At 35.9% G+C, this 19802-nt stretch overlaps 1 protein-coding gene across 4 annotated transcripts in view; it reads left to right on the forward strand.

Annotated features, from left to right (window-relative positions):
• The first annotated feature begins 1680 nt into the window (after positions 1-1680).
• The window catches only part of LOC124635107 (mitochondrial cardiolipin hydrolase-like), a 106015-nt gene continuing 87893 nt past the window's right edge, over positions 1681-19802 (forward strand). Inside the window, exons 1-4 of one of the 4 annotated variants that reach the window (XM_047170899.1) lie at positions 1681-2299; positions 2378-2697; positions 2775-2855; positions 4723-5000. In XM_047170899.1, coding sequence (XP_047026855.1) covers positions 1840-2299; positions 2378-2697; positions 2775-2795 — 801 coding nt within the window. In that variant the 5' untranslated portion in view covers positions 1681-1839 and the 3' untranslated portion in view covers positions 2796-2855; positions 4723-5000. Of the gene's footprint in view, positions 2300-2377; positions 2698-2774; positions 2856-3125; positions 3642-4722; positions 5001-19802 lie in introns of those variants that run through there. The other 3 variants (XR_006984966.1, XR_006984967.1, XR_006984963.1) reach the window with 3 other exon arrangements.

Here is a 19802-nt window from a genome sequence, read left to right on the forward strand (position 1 = left end):
TTTGTCTCCGACCAACCGTTTGTCGTCAAAACGATGTCGAAGGGATTCCATTATAAAGGCACCAGGGACTTAGAAAATAAAAAACATTTTTTTTTTTATTTCTCTCAAATCGTTGTTTTCTTGATTCTATCGTATAGAACACCTAAAAATAAGGCGAAAAGCATCTGGGTTATTTTTGTCTCCGACCAACCGTTTGTCGTAAAAACGATGGCGAAAAGCATCTGGGTGATTTTTGTCTCCGACCAACCGTTTGTGTTTTTGCACTTCAAGTTAGGGAGTCGATAGTGTCATGCAATGGAATTCCAGAAACTCCCAATGTAGGCTTGACTATGACTTTCAAGGTCATTCGACCTTGACCTCCAGAATCACGACCGTCACCTCAAGGTCACTAACCATTAATATTGACCCAAATTTAGGATACAAGAGCGAACGAAGCGAGCTCGGAGCATGGGGCACCCCGACTCGGATAGGTTAGGTTAGAAGGGATAAATAGAAACGAATCGCTGCAAATCCGACCCCACGTGGTCTAGTTTGTCCCAACCCTAGAGAGCAATTCAAAAGCGCGTAGGCGCGTAGGGGCGAGGCGGCCCGCGAGCTGAGGAGCAGGTGGTTATTACGCTTGTCGCCGCAGCTGAGGCTGGCCGGCGGAGCCGGCCAGCAAGCCAAAGCTGCGGCGGTAAGCGTAGTAACCATTTGCGACGACAAGCTCGCGTGGGACCGCCGGAGCACCGCAGCGCCGGAGCCGTCACAGAAAACCTTTGGATTGCATGTCCCTTTTTTGACATATACAATTTTTTTAACACTCGACTACGCTTACGTATGTATGGCTTTCACAGGGGAAGACACACACACACACACACACACACGCTTCCTTGTCTATTCAAGGAAATCACGGATCTTGCTTTTCGGAATTTCAACCTTGTCTCAAGGTCAATGACTATGAGGACAAGGTCAGTGACATAATTAGAATCGCGGATGTTACTTAAAAAATTTTGACCTTGACTTCAAGGTCATTGATCTTGACCTCAAGATCAAGGACTATGAAGACAAGGTCAGTGACCTTAATAGAATCGCGGATTTTACTTAAAAATTTTGACCTTGACCTCAAGGTCAAGGACCACGAGGACAAGGTCAGTTACCTTACTAGAATCGCGGATTATACATAAAAATGGACCTTGACCTCAAGTCATTGACCTTGACCTCAAGGTCAAGGACCATAAGGACAAGGTCAGTGACCTAACTAGAATCGGGGATTTTACATTAAAAATTGACCTTGAGGTCAAGGTCACTGACCTTGAATGACCTTGAGGTGCACCATGGTGTTTCCCCACCCTTCTACTCCCACATCCCACCGGGTCCCGAAGGCTTGATTAGGCGATAGATTTTGGTGAAATTTTTCTAAGTCTTTTTTTCATAGTGTCCCGTTTCGTATCCACTGACCCAAGTAAGTATTCGAATATATATAATATAATAATCACGTGAAGAACTTCCATTTTTTTTTGTATTTTGTTATGGACTTAGGTCCATCAATGTCCTAATACATCAAAGAAATTTACCTTACTGTACCTACTGTATTTATATCTAAAAATATAAGCAAAATATAATCATTTACACCGAATACTAAACGAAGGAACGAAGTAAAAGTATCGTTTTTACGATAGTAAAATAATACAAAATATTTTTGGAATGAGGGTAGTCAAACAAAAATAAGAAAGTAATGCAACCTACAAATATACCTTAAGCAGATGCGTGGACAATATGGTGGACTGTTGATAACTTAAGTTTCTTTTTAATTTGTATTTAAACTAGAAGTGAAGTGAATGCAGTAAATTATTAATCATGGATTGGAAAAACGCAAAGATTCTACTCGCATCAACAGCAACGATGGTCGTCGCAACACAAATAGTGAAAAAAGTTTACAAGTATTTCACCGATTCAAGAAAGGTTACTCAAAACGAACATTCGAGTGAAGACACATGCAACGAAGTCTTAAGTATTAAAAATCGTGAAATAAATGATGTGATACTATTCTCAGACGATATTGTCCGGCATACAATAAAAATACCGCCGAACAAGGATGTTACGATCTGTGAAAGTAGAGAGTTGAACTGTTTTAAATTGATCAAATACATAAAATCAGCACGTGAGACCCTCGATGTGTGCATGTATTTGATAACTAGCAGTGAAATCGCTGAACAGATCATTCGGTTGGGACAGAAGCATGTTTTAGTGAGAATAGTTGTTGACAGTGATATGGCATTCACTCCACCATCGCAAATCAAAAAGTTACAAGAATACAGTAAGCCCCTCTTTTTCTGACGATTATTTACCTATTGTTAAATTATGTTTTTGGTGACCTATACATTTTTCTTTTCAGGTTTTATCCAAGTGCAGACGAACAAGAAAAGTATTTTAATGCACCACAAGTTTTGTGTTATTGACGGGCCAAAAGCCATTAGACGGAAAAACATGTTGAAAGCACACGCGGAGAAGTTAAACATTCATGCCCAGTTCACTAACAACATTAAACAAGCACCAAAGAACCGGTTAATCAAAGGTTTCGTTATGTCCGGCTCATTGAACTGGTCCACTCAGGCTATGGTTTCAAATCATGAAAGTGTGATAGTCACATCTCATCAGCACATAGTCGGAAAATTCGAAAAAGAGTTCGAAAGTTTATGGGTGGAAAATGAACCGGTAATGTTGTACTAGCATTGTAATACTTTAGGTTTTACGAATAGTATCGCAATTTTAATGTATGTCTCTATTTTCAGGCATTAATGACAACGATATGATCATACTGATATTTTACACTGCACAATTAGAGCTTAATTTTACCATAACTGCTTAAAAAGGTGAGTGGATCAAGATAAAAATACTAGTCTTATTAAAGAATACTGGTATTTGGGGTCTTTATCTTATTTTTACAATGTTTCAATTCAAAATCATTCGTGCATGTTCTTTTTCGATCATTTCTAGAAAAACTTTTTTTGTATGGAATAGATAATGTAAATAACTGCATGGATACAAAAAAATATTTTACGAAATATTTTTTATCAAAATTATTTTATTTCAATCTTTGGACGAGAATCTATTATTCGTTTTCATTTCCCGTTCCTCACAGATGACAGGAGATCGACCATAGACAAGTCCATGTGCACTTCAATTTCGATCGATCATATGTTTTCTTTGTGTAGTTTTTTCAGCCGCTGTAATTCGAATTGGTTATAAAGTTCACGTGTTAAATTGCCTGAAAACCCTCAATAATCGGCTCGTAGTGCAATATTGACGCTCGTATGGTGTCTCTAGTGTGTGGATATATAAAATTTTGAGACAAAATTACGTGGTGCATAATAGGTGCATTTCTATGTGCACGTGCTTGCATTTTTCAGGCTAATTGTAAAGTTTCAGATTAAAAGTGCGTTGCAAGGTGACCTTAGATTCATAAGAGCTGTCCTATTTATGCAACCACCTCCGCCCGAGCCCAATTTTTCGGTTTATCCTATAAAAAACGTGTGTACAACAGTGTAAAATAAGTTTGAAATCTTAGGTTGGAAAATACTTTAGTGGTTTTATTTCAACCCAGTGTCGTCATGAATCTCGCATCCTGGATTAGTATTTCGTTGGATGAAGTGTCTGTGGTACGTATTATAAAATAAATGGGTTATAAACTTACTGAATGGGCTAAAAACAAATTGATTTTGAAGGACATTCTAGAAAGGTCATAATGTTTTTATTTATTTTATTGATTGATATTATTTAAGTACTATTTATAACTTTTAAGCCACTATATAGCTGTACAAGACCCCATTTTCATAGCAATAACGCTGTAGAATAATAAATACAAACATTTATTCCACAACATATTTATTTTTACAACTTGCTAACAGTAATAACCCATAGATTTGTTAATTGGCATGTGTTTACCATGTTTTGTTAATAAATGCCTCATTTTTACACAAAAGTCTGACATGTGCATTTGCCACATAAGCAACCATTTCATTGTCAACAGAAAAAACATTTTTCATCAACTAATCCCATTTAAATGAAGCAGTTAATATATCCCATAACTATATAACATGAGTGTAAAGATAATTAACAGTTCCTATATACTTTGTAATTCTCTAAAATAATTAAAACTGTAGTGTGTCAAACATAGTGCATAAGATAAAGCAACAGGTGCATTATGTAATTTTATGATTCATCAGAAAATATATAAATTATACAAATTAAATTAATAACTAAAATCTGAAATATATGATGTTTCCCATCAGGCAATGAATCCATATTCAAATACCATAAAAGTGGCATGGTTCTTAGTTTTTAATTCCTGTAAAAGATTATGAGAATTCAATACTATTACATTATCTTTAACATAGACCATATAATGTTCAAATTATGTTATTTAGTCACTGTCAAAGCCATATTCCCGTAAATAGTTCTATCATAATAATTACCGACTTGGTGTTGACGTTACATCAGATCGAAAGACTCATCAGATCTAGAATTTCTGTAATTAAATCAAGATCTTATTTGTATCCCATTATTAAATTGATAAGGTATCCAATTATTGTTAATTTATAATTTAGTCTGAAAATAAACTACCGAATTAAGTTTAATGTCCACACCATGTCATAAAAAACTTGTTAGTAAGCACTGAATACTATCAATCTAAGAAAAAAATTTACACCAGTTTTTACATTATATTTTGTTTTGTTTCAGATAAATACAACTAAAATGAAATACCACATGTGCCAGTGTAAAATATGTGCAAAAAGTAATTTTATAGTGAACAATTGTAACAAAAGTTGTGCAAACGACCAATATAAAACGTGAAAATAATTATAAAATATTGAAATGTGTGAAAGTCAACAGTTTTCCTATTTGTGTTTATAAAAAGTGCGCATTGGATGCAGTGTTCTTCGCTAGATGGCGTTACTTGGATTATTGCTGAGCAAGTGAGATACTTGTTTAGCCACTCCACGCTAGATGGCGCTTTTGGTGAGTTTAGGCACAAACTTATTCGATAGATTAGCTCCACCAGATGTCGCTACTCAAACGTGCGCCATCTAGTGGCGAGTAGCGAAACAATATTAGTTCCATAGTTGGAGAGATGGCGCTAGTTGGTTCAAAATAGCTATGATTGAATTCTAAAATTTAGTGCCTATGATGCACTTTTACTTATTTTAACGAGTTTTATTTACCATTAAGTTAGTGTAACTACTATCCCATACTACATCAGCTAGCTTTCTTATTGTTTTTGTTTTTCGTATACTTTTGATTTATTTCATTTTTCGTAATGTTTAAAATTAGTTAAGGTAACCTACTTGTAATTTAACTTCCTGAAAGCGTTATGCAAAGTTGGTAATCAAGCATTTATAAATAATTTCAATACAATCGCGTTGATGGATTTCCATCCATAGCATTATAATTTCACCACCGCATTTCATCCTTAAACACTTTCAATGGTCATGGACTGACCAATGACACGTTGAGTGAAATGGTCTTGGACTATGAAATGTTGTGAAATAACAGGTTATGCAATTCGAATAGGAAATTTGAATAAACCAGCCTTAAACCTTACTTACGTAGACAGAACTACCTAACTACTTGGAATTCGTTTTTCGGAAAACTAATTTGAATGCCTTCGGTATCCATTGAGTTGAACGCATCGCTTGTTAGTATTCCTTTCTTATTTCAAATTTGAATACGGTTCTTGGCATCATTGGCCAGTTGTTGGGTTGGCATAGTAGCCGAGCTAGCACTAGCCGCTAGTAAGATCTATATCTACCTCCTTTAATATTTTTTTATTTAATTGTATTACCATAATGGCCTAAATGGCCTCATCTCGCTAGGATCGTTAAAGATAATTTTAATGATCGGTATAACTACATTATCTTTACTGATATTACAAAGCTAAAGAGTTTGTTTGGTTGAACTCGCTAACTTCCGAAACTACCTACTAGCTTATTTAGAAAATTCTTACAATGTTAGATATTCGAAATATCAAGAAAGGCTACTTTTATTCCGGGTGAGGAAAGAATTCCCACGGGACTTGGGTGAAACCATTGGCGGAAGCTAGTAACATTTTTTTGTCATTATTATAATGTTTGAAATTTAAATTAATTATGGTCTTAATGACATGTCAGTTGGCCATTAAGGCTGTGTTTTATGATCGGTATATCTTCAGTATCATAAACAAGTATGAATTAGGTTTCTTTCGATTTAATGTTATTTATGTGATAAATATTTCGTAATTCCTTATCCTTATTATTCAGGACATACAATTAGATTCTAATTACGATGTTTGACATGAAACTTGTTTAGCTTATAGAATATTAATTAACTTGTATTAGCAAGTTTTGTCTACTTAAATATCCTGGCTGATAAGGAAATGTGGTAAATGCTTTAAAATTTAAACCTCAGCTGATTCATATAAAATGGGGCCCTAAATGAAAAGCTTAGATGTGACAACTTGTAATCCCTACTAACATTATAAAGCTGAAGAGTTTGTTTGTTTAAACGCGAGAACTACAAGATACACCATATACCTATTGAAAAAGACTACTTATCCAGGTGTGTAGTCATATGTGGTGTTCTCCCCAGAACTACCACAAATGACTCATTATGAAAGAACTTATTTAGCATGAGCCTTAGTAGTCAAGGTACATAATATTACCTGAAGGTGTTCTATGAACAGCCTAATATATTCAGGCACGGTGGAAGTCTGTTTTATCTATAAAGCCGCTCAGTTTCCTGTCCAGAAAGTCGTGAGGACCTCACATTCTTTGGAATTAATTAAACTGTACCTTGCACGTCACAATTTTGCATTTACGTGTTCTTCTTAGAATGCGTCGGTTTGTCAGCGTATTCTAGCTGCATTACGATTTCGTGTTAATAAGTTAGATTTGCATATATGAAAAATATTATGTACGCAATGATTTCTGGAAATTGATGGCGTTATTTAAATGGTTTTACCGATATCCTTATTGATTGACTTTGGATGTGTGCACCATATCTATCCTTTGCGATTAGAAATTGAATTCTAACTCACCGTTGATAACAGATAGAATTTTATCATTTTTTCCATATAAATTATGTCACAATATCTAATCGCAAAACTACGGATAGTTAGGTTGAAGAAATCAGCAGTAAGTACTTTAAAGAAAAGCGGTTTCGACTGACTCTAACTAGACTAAGTGTGAATACTTTTAGATAGGTAGAAATATAAGTACCTACAGCTCGGTCTACATACCGAGCACATACACGTAAGTAACACAATTCTTCAAGAGGTCACTTGCAAAGGTATAATAATGTCATTATCCGCCATTACAATGGGTCGACGACACTGTAGCTAAGTCTGATTAAACCTGGATGTAACTGGCTCAGAAATGTGTAGACACGGACAAATTAGGTGACTTTACCCAGCGTACCTTATATACGTATGATGTAGTTACGAACAAACGTTTTGGCAATATCATCTGCCTAGCCTTTTCTTTACTGCCTAGTTTAATCAGATGCAACTGAGTAGCAGTGTTTTACAAGGGGCGACTGCTTATCTGACCTTCAAGACGAATTAATTATTCGGGCAACCCTATACCTCTTCGTAAGACCTCAAGCAATAATAACCTTATCAACCCATGCGGCTGTTACTTACCACATTGAATATAAAAATATAGTAGTCTATCATTTGTCTCGGATCTTCTAGCGTGCGTAAGTGTATAAAACTTTTTTATGTTACCCAAGAAAAGTAATAACCCTGCAATCTTGTCTTCATGTGGTTTTATTACAATTTGAATAATACATTTGTTGTGCACTACCCATAAATAATTCATAAAACTCACGTATGTTATGAACTGCTAAAAAACTTGTAACCTACCATGTTACGAGTGCCACATTTCGACTGTATTAAGAGAATACAAACGGCTTAATTTATTAGGCTTTTTTCTTTTTTGGGGACAGTCTGACCTGTGTATCTTGTAAAGATCGGAACACATTAAAAGTGCAGAGCCAGACTTTTTTCTAACCACTGTTTTGGTAGTGAGTGAATAATTGGAACAATAGAAGTTCAAATTCCTTTCGATCTTTCATGAAATAGAATGTTAGTACAATTGTGGGCAATATAACCACTAAGAGGAACAATAAATGGCTACTTACACTCCAGTACAATCATTTGTACGACTCAGGCAATTTAAACCATCCTTTCTACATTCTCTTTGTACAAAAATATATTATTCTCTCACTAAATGGGTTCTTAAATGTCATTATGTACCTTCTTCAGCGCTAAAGCCAATCAATGTCCTGTTAAAATGTTCATTTTGTAACGTCTAATATTAGCAACACCAAACGAAAGTTCGATGATCTGAAAACAGTGTCGTGTTTTCAGTTAGAAAGTCGTCCACGTAACGTATTCGAGAGTGGGACGAAACTTCCCCATGTTTATGAAACCGTGCGCTTTAAAAATAGTGACCGTTTCGCTTTCTGTCGCATAGCTACCAGTGTATTTGCGTCCTAATCCAAAGACGAGTGACTCACGTAACGCTTAACATTTTAAATGTTTTTATATTTACAAACAAAGCTGCAGTTGGGTTAACAGCACCGGATGTTTTGTCCAGATATGGAATATAACGCTTCTAAAGGAAGTGGATAAAATAAAAGGGCGGGTGAATCGGAACTTATAATCGATAAAATCGTACTCGATCCGGGCATACGATTATGGTGTTGTTGACTTCGATTACTGAATGTTGTATTGTGTCGAAGTCGATCGTGACTCGGCGCCACTTTCACGTACAATGATGGGTATTGTCTTACAAGTGGCGTTAATCTTATTGCTTCGCTTATAGGAATCAATTGGAACTTGGAAATGTCTGATATAGACAGTTGAGAATTCTCAGTAGATTATCACAGTCCGGCTGTAGATTTTCATTGATGTCGTTTTGCTGTCCAATATTCCGAATCTTCCCAACTTGATTTTGGAATTCTAATGGTGTAAGGCTGTGCTAGTTCCGTGCCAAATTACGGACTGATAAAATTTTTGATAAACTTAGCTTCTCGCTTATTATTGGAATTTACAGTGCCTATGCACTTTTTATCAAAAGAGTTGGCTCAACTACTAACTCAACGTCCTCTTGTTGAAAGGCAGAACCAAAGGACGGTAAAGTTTTAATTTTACCGTATTGTTGAACTGCAATACGATTTAAGACACTATATTCCCCATTAATTATAATAAACGCACTGTTTAGCGTAAGTCTTGCACGGCGCGGGTCACGCTCAGGACTGCGAGCGGTAATGACGTAGAAGCATCATCAATCTTTTATAACTACCCTCCTAATTAATGCCGTACATTACTTCAGGTTACATTTAACAGCCAATAATTTAATGGTCCCGTCTACAGGTACAAGTTTTTGTGTATTTTATGTGCATTTGTGATTGCACTTACGTTTCTTTTTATGCAAATAAAAAGGTAATTAAATAAGTTTTCTTGCTAGCTGCCGTAATTATTTCCGTAGTTTTGTTATGTTTATTTGTTTAATTAACTTTCTTGAGTATTTTAATTTACTAAAAAGGTGTTGAAGTTGAGTGTCTGGACATACAAATGTACTTACTCGTGTCCTGGCTGTATTTACATATGTGTTTCTGACTATGACTGAATAAAAGTTATACCCTGATGTTTATTTCATACTAGAACATGATCTTGCGTAGGGTTAAGTGGGCTAAATAGAAAAACCAATGATCCGTAAATTGTGCCTGAAAACATAATTATACAGAACTTACCTTTAGTGAAATAATTAACATTTCTCTTAATTGTTTAATTTAGAATCCCGTGATCTATGTGTTCGATAGGTCATGTTTATCCATTTCAAGACATACACGTGTGTAACGAAACAATGTTTTGTTCAAGTTTGTTTTCAAAACATGTTTGTTAACTTGTTGCTAACTTTGTACTAACATTTTGCTTCTTGCCTACTTATGAGGGAATTAACATTGGGTATAATAATACTTTTGTTCCGACATTTTGGTAAATGGCTTTGAAATATTTGGGATCATGTGGGTGATTGAATATTTAAAAATACATTACATATTACTTGAGTGCTTAGTTAGTGTTAAACTAGCCATCTCTCGCGATTTATCTGCATCCCGAGAAAACTACTTCTTGCAAAAGTACCTACTTACCAAGTTTCATCAAAATCCATTGTATAGCTTTTGTCTGAATATGAATCAAACGTATAAGCATAAGTACATCCTTATAAACTTAAAAGCAGGTACCTATTAGTAGGAGTAATACTGGTTAACAGCCACATAGTTACTTGTCATACCATGTTTGGATAATTGATATCCTCCCTAATTTCGGTCCAGGGCCATATTAATTACACTAGTTCAATTGTTAAATCTTAATACATATTATCTTCCTTAAGATGGTTTCGTAACACTCAATTGTTTATAGGATATTTTTATTAATTTGTACTAGCTTCCTTGTTCTGGTATATCAAACTTGTTGTCATGTCGACTGACACATCAGACGGTCGCGCGCCATAATAGTATTACTCGTTACAAATACTAAGGATTAGCTACCCTCCAGACACGCACAAACATGGCGCCTCAAATTACTCTCTAATACAATCGTATAAAATGTGACAATAGCCCAAACTTTGTGTACACCACTCACAATAAACTTTATTACATCTGAACCTATATGATAATAGACTTAGTTGTTTAAATGCTTGAATATTATTCACTCGTATATTATATGTATAATTTACGAGCAATTTGCAAAAGTGCTAGTTTACGACTCTCTTAAAGGGACATTATGTCGGGGTCGTGTTTATGTAGTATAACGACCGGCTAGCTGTGAAGGGGACGCCCAGATTGTGGTGCACACGTATTGAATGTAAATAATCATTATCTTGCATCATTCATCTAATAAACAAGATAAGCCAGGAACAAACAAGACTTATGTAAAGTTCTCAAGTCTCACCTAAGATAAAGGAACGCGCACAATTCTATGTTAGTTAACAGCATTCTTATTAAAATTCTAATCTAAAAATAAAAGCAGTGGAGTTGATGCAAAAATGTCGTGTAACTCGAGTTAAATTAATTTTCGCGGTAGCTATCATAATTTAATTAATTAATTAAGTTTTACACGCAAGTTTGTTCGCGTGAATATGATGACTTGCTCTGTTCCGCTTCTGGCTCTGCTATGCTGTGTTCATTACAACTAGATATTATAATTTTTGCTTTTATTATTATCTCGCACATTCAGAATTTCGGATGAACTCCACCATTTTTTGCGAAGAATGTTTGAAAATTGAAGTTAATTATAAGGTTCGCGTATTATCATAGAGATGATGTTATTATAAGTTTGCTCAATAATAGGCTGACGTTAACGCGTCGGTTGGTACAGCCTCAGGGCGGTGCAGCTTTCCAAACTCTGAATGAGCTCCTCCGCTCCGCATAGCAACAGGATTAGAAACGCTCCAAATTCTCATTGTCAATACACGAATAATTGAATTTTACCATCTTCTAAAAGTTCGCCATCACCTGCATCTGGTCTATGTGAAAAAAAACCGATCCCCATATATTTGGCGTCTCGTTACTCAATGTCTTGTGCCTTTGTGTGTTCAAGGCTATTGTCTGACGCAGATTTTGCCGCGGGCAACCCCAGTTCCGTATTAAGAAATTAAGCCCTTATTTATAGTGGGACAGTATTGATTTACGAGCGTTCCGTTTTGGCGGTTTGGACGTTTCGTACGTGTCGGCGGCGGCGTCTTCCCGCCAGGTGCTAGTGGTAGTTTTTTCCTTGATAGCATTGTGGACGGTTTCGTTTCAAAGTACAATGGTTGCGAGATTTGCACAAAAACGATCCGTAAAAAGGGGGTTGTTGAAAAAACTATGGTTATGCAGAATGTCCAAACGTTAGTTCGTTGGACTGTAGTCGCGTGCCGCAATGCTTTATATTTAAAAGTTGTTTTTTTTACTTGGTTCCAGGTGAAGCCGCAGCTTGACGCGGTGTCTGCTATCACGAATCAACTGATATTGTTTTACACTTTAGACAGCCATTATGCTATGAAATTTTATTTACGTCGCAACTGCCAGCAATTAAAATTACGTTTAAGAAAGATCTTTCAACTATAGGTATTTTCGTAGCCAGCAATTAGTCTCTAAAACCGATGCGTGTTCTAGAGTTCGTTGCCACGGATTCACAAGATTAATGCGTGTTATTCTTCTTTTTCACTGGTTGACACAAGTAGCTCCAAAAATACTAAAATTGATTAGTAGTTGGTGGCGTTACACGGTTTGAATTTTATCTTCAGCACGTCAAGATTGCACCAAGTTAAACGCGTGGGAGTATATTTTAGTTGTGTCGCGACAGCTTAACAAAATTGACACAGTCTGTCAATCGGTTTGATACCCCTCAACAATGGTTCCCGCGCTTTTACAGGATGAATGATTGAACGAATGAATGGGTCGCTGCGGGCGGTTGATGACTGACTTTGTACTTGTGTGTATGACTAAATTAAATAAATATTTTATTGTACATTGTGATTTTGAATGATGACGTTCGTAAAAAGTCTTGTATTTATTTGTTGTGGTTTGCCTAACTTATGTGTGGTTATTGATGGTTTTTTGATTGGATGGCTTTAAAATGATGGTATAAAATCGGCTTGTAGCGTATTACAAAAAGCTTTAAGTACTTAATGTTGAAAGGCAACGAAAAAACTTTATTAAGTTTATAATATAATTTAATCTGAAAACAAACTGTATCTTGGGTCTTAATTAAATACCTTGAAAAAATAGTAATCAAAGCCACTGGCGCCAGATCTAGATAATGTCGATGCGCAGCTTTAGATAAAAAATAATTAATTTTAATTTTCTCCAATTATGTAAGGATTTCCATAATGAGCTTGTATTCGCAGCTGTTCGTGCATTAAAATGTTATTTTCTATTCAGATGCACATACTGGCGAATGAATACCTGAATCTAAATGAACATTTTGCATAAAAATTATCATTTCGTTATTCTGTGGCAACGACTTCCGATGGTGAAAAATTACGTCTAACAATAACAGTTCCTTCTGTGAATCTATTACGCACCTACTCAGGCAATGAATGTTGCATTCTATGTTCTGTCTATGCACTTTTTCTAGTTTTTCTAAGCCATAGTTACAAATTGCATTGCGTCTAATTTATGTCTTTGTTATTCTGCTTAGCTGGTAAGTGTATATAATTCTAGCTACGAGCCGGCATCCAAACAACTTTTTGTATTGTAAGTCTCCTCAGGAATGCAAGTCCGTTACTCTATCGATGCAAGCGCGCGATCTTTAAATATTTTCGACGTATCTCATGGTGCGCACGCGCGGCAACTCAAACAACAATTCGTGTTGTAATCCACCATCTTTTTAGCACTGTAATGTATACCAAGGAAAAACTGTGTAATTGCACATTGCGAAATATCTGCGGTACTATTATTAGTTTTTGTTAATACAGTTTCGTAGAAGCCAGCCGGCTGCCTCAAAATCATCTGGATGTAAACATTGCATTAGAGTTTACGGGTAATTAACATCGGAGCCCACTCTGTTGTGTTACCAACTGTATTACGGCTAATAAGCTTTTTTATCCAGTTTATCGAAAGCCGGTTGACGTTCAATTTCAAATATTGAACAGTGTCCACACTAGACGGAGGGGATCCATAAAAATCAATCACTAGACTCGCTGAGCTGCCGAGGGATAAAAATATCGTTTCACAAAATTGCCTGATTTTTTTTCACTTCTTTTCGTCTCCCCAGCTTGTTTGGACGGGCCCCTTTACTAAGAAAGTTTTGAAAAAGTACGCATTCAACGGATATTAAACCTATTTTGGCTGGGGGAGTCTCAGCAGTATTTTATAGTGTCTAGACTAATTCGCTTAGTCGTTACTTAGGAGTTTCGAAGTATTTTAGGTCTTAAAACTTTGATAATCGACTGCCTATTAAATGGGCTTTGCTCTAATTATGTTTAAAGCCGGAATGTTAGATAACCTCGGCATTCTTGAGGTGGGTTGTCACTATTACCTTGTAGGTTAAGTTGTTGCCAATTAAGTTCATTCACAAATACTCGGTCGTGTTGAATTTAACAATGAGGATAAACTACAGAACAAAAGTTATCTCCGTAATTAGCGACTGACTGACTACAATATTATTATTCGTTTTGCTTTCATAAAAATACGTTGAAAAAAGTCGTGAGCATTTGAGCAATTCACTCTACTAAATGCTGCTAGTGAAATGCAACTAGCGAAAATACTTACAATTTAGAAACAAAACATTTGAAACATAACGGCTTTATTAACAAATAAAAAGTTCTGTATGTTTCAGCACATTAAGTTTGCGTGTGCGGCCACTGCGCTCGCGTTTGTACGTTACTCTTACGGGATATTACAGGGAGTCGGCTCGTGTTAACTCAAATATGTATGTATGTAACTAACTAGTATAGTATTAAATATTAATGGGAGATCGTTAGCTCACACGCGACCGCGTCTAGCCGGGAAGTAGGTTGTAAAGTCGCTTTTTATGGACTGAATAAAATCTGGCCCCTCTGCGCAATATGGCCGCCTCGAGGGTGACAACTTGTTTTCGATGTTAAATTAATTGCTTCGTACCAGAATTAGGGAGTGACGCAGACTTATTGTAATTATATTTTACTTAAGCAATATATTTTTTCCACGAAATTAAAGTGATTGGATGTACTTATTAATAATGCATTGTATACAAACACAGCTCGTAACAAATGTAGGTACGTACTTAAGTGATAAGTATTGTTACAAAATAACACTAACCACAAACTAAATAGTAAGTACGTACTCGTATGTTTTATCTTTTTCTGGAAAACACAGGTTGGGCTAAATTAATACTAATCAGTAAAGTAGGTAGCTATCAAACATAGGGAAATACCCTTCATATGTGGATAAGATTTTCCTCCAAGGAAAACATGAAAAAACAATAACAATAGGCACCTAGACAATTTAATGCTAAAAATATTGATGAAGAATCGGAATTTATATCTCGATTATTCATCGAGACAATACTGCTTAATTAGGTTTCGATAATCGCGTATTGTATTTGACAACACTACCTACCGCTACATATTAAACGTGTTTTTATTGTTGTTTATAGGATGATACGACATTATTGTGATAATATACAATGTTTAACTTGTATACAAACATGCTAGCTAGCAGGTGGATTTTACGATGAAATGATTTTTATAAACAAAATAATTGACCTTGCTTTTCGCCAAAATTTATTTCGTTTCCTCAATTATTGAGTGGGTGGTGATGCCGTCCTAAATCCATGTAATTTTCCGTATTAAATTAAAACAATGTGTTAAAAAAATATTCTTTCGTTTCGTGAGTGACAGTGCGCAGTCGCCGTGACGCTAGTGATGGGCCATCGAGAAAATAATTTGCATAATCGAGTAATCCGTGCAGTTCCGAAGTTATTATCGATTTATCACATTAAAATTGATGATTTGGTTAAATGATGATACGGTTGTTAGGTAATGGCTTATTTTATGGCTTAATCAAGCTTTGGTGTTTTACATTTGAATTCTTGTAAGTAATTTAATAAACTTATATTTAAACAAAATTCTAAATGTTTTTTGTAAATAATCATATAATTATGGAAAATAAATGGCGAAGGGTTTGTAACTGTTGTTTTAAAATACCATTACCATATCCTTTACCAGTTATTGAAGATGATGATACCAGATATTAGTCAACATGGCCGCCTGGCCCTAGGTGTCTGGAAGCAACTTCGCGCCTAAATTTTGAAATGAGAACGCGTGAGAAAACGCTCGCGACTCGTCTTGAATTACGACGTTCGAAATGTGAATGAACGGCCAGTTATAAAAAAAGACATTTGAAACGAACTTTTTGCTCGTACACCTAAGTACTTAACTATTATAACATACTTTCTACCGTTATGAGGAAAAACTTAATTTTATTAAAGTTATCCTGCATTACAACCTACTTTATAGTATGGTTGCGGTTAGTCTAGCCTACTCGTGTATCGACAAACAGTTAATGCATGACGGAATAAGTGTACTGTTAAAAACAGCGTTAATCATTTCTTCGTTAAAAGGTGTATCAGAGAACTATAGATCACTTCTAAACTTGACAATCACAATCACATTCGATGCTGTTAACATTTATTCTATTCAACTACACACTAGTACAACAACTACAACCATACATTCTTAAGTCATACAAGAACAATAACAGCCTTACTTATAAACGTGAATTAATTATAAGTAATACTTAAGGGCTGTTTAAGAAAATTCTTACTTATAAACGTTGCTTAACCATGTCTTAACTAACATTTAATCACTACTTAAGACTTTAAGTAGTGATTAGTTAAAATGTTGCTTAGAAGGTGATTAGAGATTTTATAAGTAAGGGGGTTAAACTACTCCGTGACCCTTAGTAAATCCGGAATACCAGGAAGTTAAAACATTCAAGCCCAAAATCATTTGACATTTCACAACCCGTTCCCTAAAATTAATTCCTACCTCAAGAATTAACTTCATCAAACAAAAATGCTATTAATAAAACTTTCTTGAGCTGTTATGACACAAATCATTGTCGTATAAAAAATAAAATCGTTTCTAATCCCCTTAGTTATCCGTGCAGGGGACTCTTTGTTTTTTTTTTACCATCAAATTGCGCTATAGAAGCAGAACACGTGCTGTCTTGAAGAAATTACGGGTTCCAAGGAGACGTGTTCGATATACTTTAGTTAGACACGGAGTAGGGTGTGTACTGTGTAGTGGTTAGGGTGACCATGAGGCGTAGACACATTAGGATAAGTCAGGAAACTGTAGTTGTGCACAAAGAGCCATTTTGCGTACTTATTTAAAAGGTGCCCGTTAACTGTAAGACCTAGGGTTTAAACACAATAAAAAATCCAGTGTTTAAAATTAGGGTTTCTTTGTAACTTCTGTCCGGTAAGAACTGGTATTACAACAGTCTCACTTTCACCCCTAGTCTCAAATAATAACTTTTTATCGTCATATTTATGACCAAACTTGCTTTAATCATAACCCTTCCTCGTCCAAGTCTTAAATTTTTACGACAGTCCTCTTTGTTGAGTGATTGTCGAAATTAGCGTTGGTAACGGCACAGTCCACGGTAATGGGATCGTTTGGTCACATTATACATGAGCAGGCAGCGCCGGGTGCGGCAGATGGCTCTGCTCAGACGTTCCCTTTTCAATTGCCCATCTCTGCCAAGCACCCATTTTTTTGGCCCCAAACTGATTGTGATCACAACTATTGTAACTTCCATTGTGCTACACATCATTGTTACGGTGAAATTCTTAAGTTCCCGGCTTTTCTAAGGCATATTGCAAATTTTCTTTTTCTATGAATTCTATGAATCTGTGGGAACCATTTTGCAATTTGGGATTAACATTGAGGGTAATGCAGGTATGCATTGGGATTGCGATCGTGAGATGTTGATTAGTGCATTGATTTTGATGTATTGTGTTACAGTTTTGCACTGACGTTGGTGTTACACTGAGGGTACATTGTAAAAGAATTGTTCGTTACCATTCGATTTATTTATAAGCTGCTCTAATGTTGATTTATATCGATTGAATGACTGTTGGCATGAATAATCGTTTTCGCCATTTAAATAGGGCATTTACATTTTCGGACGTAGCTGGTAGGTTGTGAGTTTCAACATGCCTTTTTCCCACACTCTTGACTAGCACAACATTATCTTAGTAGGCCAATTTTACAAATTCGTCGCTTGTATTTTTCTTCAAAGGGAGTTACCCTTTGAATACTCATCGGCAGCCCTCCTGCTGCTTCAAGTGTCTGAGTTAAACACTCAGAATCAAGTGGCCTACTTGTGCCAGTTCGCCGCAATAACTTGCTTCTTGTAGTACATTTTTATAGCGTCGGCTTCTAAAAAGTCGGTAGTAAAAACGCCCTTTCAAACGTCTGTGTGTTTAACAATTTTCGTGTATCGAACAAACAGATCACGTAGCGACGATGACGTGAGTTCATTCCTCACAATTCTGTGACCCTTCATTGCCTCCAATTTGGGTCTTACAAGATTTTGTCGAAATACCTTTCTCAATTTACCTGATAGGTAAATGTAAAAATCGTTCGATGAAGATAATCGGATTTGCTCAATGCCAGACTTACTTAAACGTATCTTAGCTTGTGAGGATAGCAAATACTTGAATAATATATTTTTATTTCCTTGCAAACTGACCTGGAATAAAAGAGGTAACGACTCTGCGGATAAGTCCATAAACGGGACATAAAACTACTCATCATTAAATCTGTCAATAATCTCTTTAAAACCCTATTTTATTACATCATCCCTCTGGCATGTCCATTCGCCATATGCCTCGGAATGTCATTTCATAGAAGCCTCCAATGGCGGTTTCCACCCATAATATGTATGACGCGAGCACCACCCAAATGGCCAAATTGAGTTATAAATCTTGCGCAACGTCTTTATTTTAAATTCGCCAGTTGTCCATTTTGTGCCTAAAAAAAATTAGCGGGCACTTTTTAGTCCCTACCGTTGGATTCGAGTCACGTATGGACAGTTAAGGCGCATCTAGCTTTGGGGAGCTGGGTTTAATCTCAGAGGAATGTTGGATGCTCATAACAACGCCAGTTCTGAGTTATGGACCGATAAACGCGACGGATTTGAATACTACGCGACGAGACGGCGTCAACCCCTTCCTGACGAGCTACATGCCTAGATGGGATCCTTCCGGAGACTCCGAATTAGGAAGTCGCCGTAGTCTAGTCAGATATCTACGGCTATTTGCATTCGTCCCTACGCTTAGACGTTTTCCTCAAAATGAATGGTTCTCATCTTATTAGAAAATAAAGCGTTTACTGAACTTATTGTCTCTACGTGTGTTTAATTCTTTACTTATTCAAGTACTTCATTTGCTTTTTCTGTATCCGCAAAACTTTCATAGATTTACAGTAAAGCATAATTGCTTCTTTAAAACCTCACATTCGTATTGATGATGGTTTTTGTAGCACGATTAAAATATATTTTGGGGAACGAAAGGCCTCTGAGGTTATATTGAATTTCTAGGAAGTCTGACTGGCTGATCGTTGACAATAGAGGCGCCATGGTCACGTTGTTGCTGGCTACGAAATGTTTGTTAGTGTCAAACTAACCGTGGTCGGAGCAAATGCTTCGGTCGAGCGTCAGTGAACGCTTGGTTGGTTGATGTATGTGCAATTATGTTTTACCTTAGATAAGCTTTAATTTTTAAAAAGTCTTTTCAGCAAACCACGTAGACCGTATTACGCTCTAATTTAACGCTACTTTTTGTTAAATATATTTAATCGACGCTATTGTAGACAAAAAGATTTAAGACAATCGGTTTCCGTTTTCTATTGAGCAGATTTCAGCTTTGTCGGTATTTTTAGTTTTTTGCTCTTTGAAGAAAAGAATTTGCTCATTGAAGTTGTCTGCTTTGACAATACATTGAACATAATTGTCGTACAAATATCCTAAGAAATCTTCTATTCTTTAATTAGATTGTAGACAATACGGTCTTCATTCATATTGGTACATTCCTTATAATGGCTAGCAATTCTCATTTGAATGAATTGCTTAACATCAGGCCATATTTCAACATTAATGGCAATATGTAATGTTAGTTCTCTATTTTTGCTTTTGTCATAGAAGTACTGAGACCTTAATTGCTTGTTTTTCATCCGTTATTCAATGAATTATTTCTGTTTCCCCTATGTTTTATTGGATTAAGTGCTCTTAATACAGAACGGAAT

Source organism: Helicoverpa zea, chromosome 12, assembly GCF_022581195.2.
Source record: "Helicoverpa zea isolate HzStark_Cry1AcR chromosome 12, ilHelZeax1.1, whole genome shotgun sequence".
Lineage (NCBI taxonomy): Eukaryota > Metazoa > Arthropoda > Insecta > Lepidoptera > Noctuidae > Helicoverpa > Helicoverpa zea.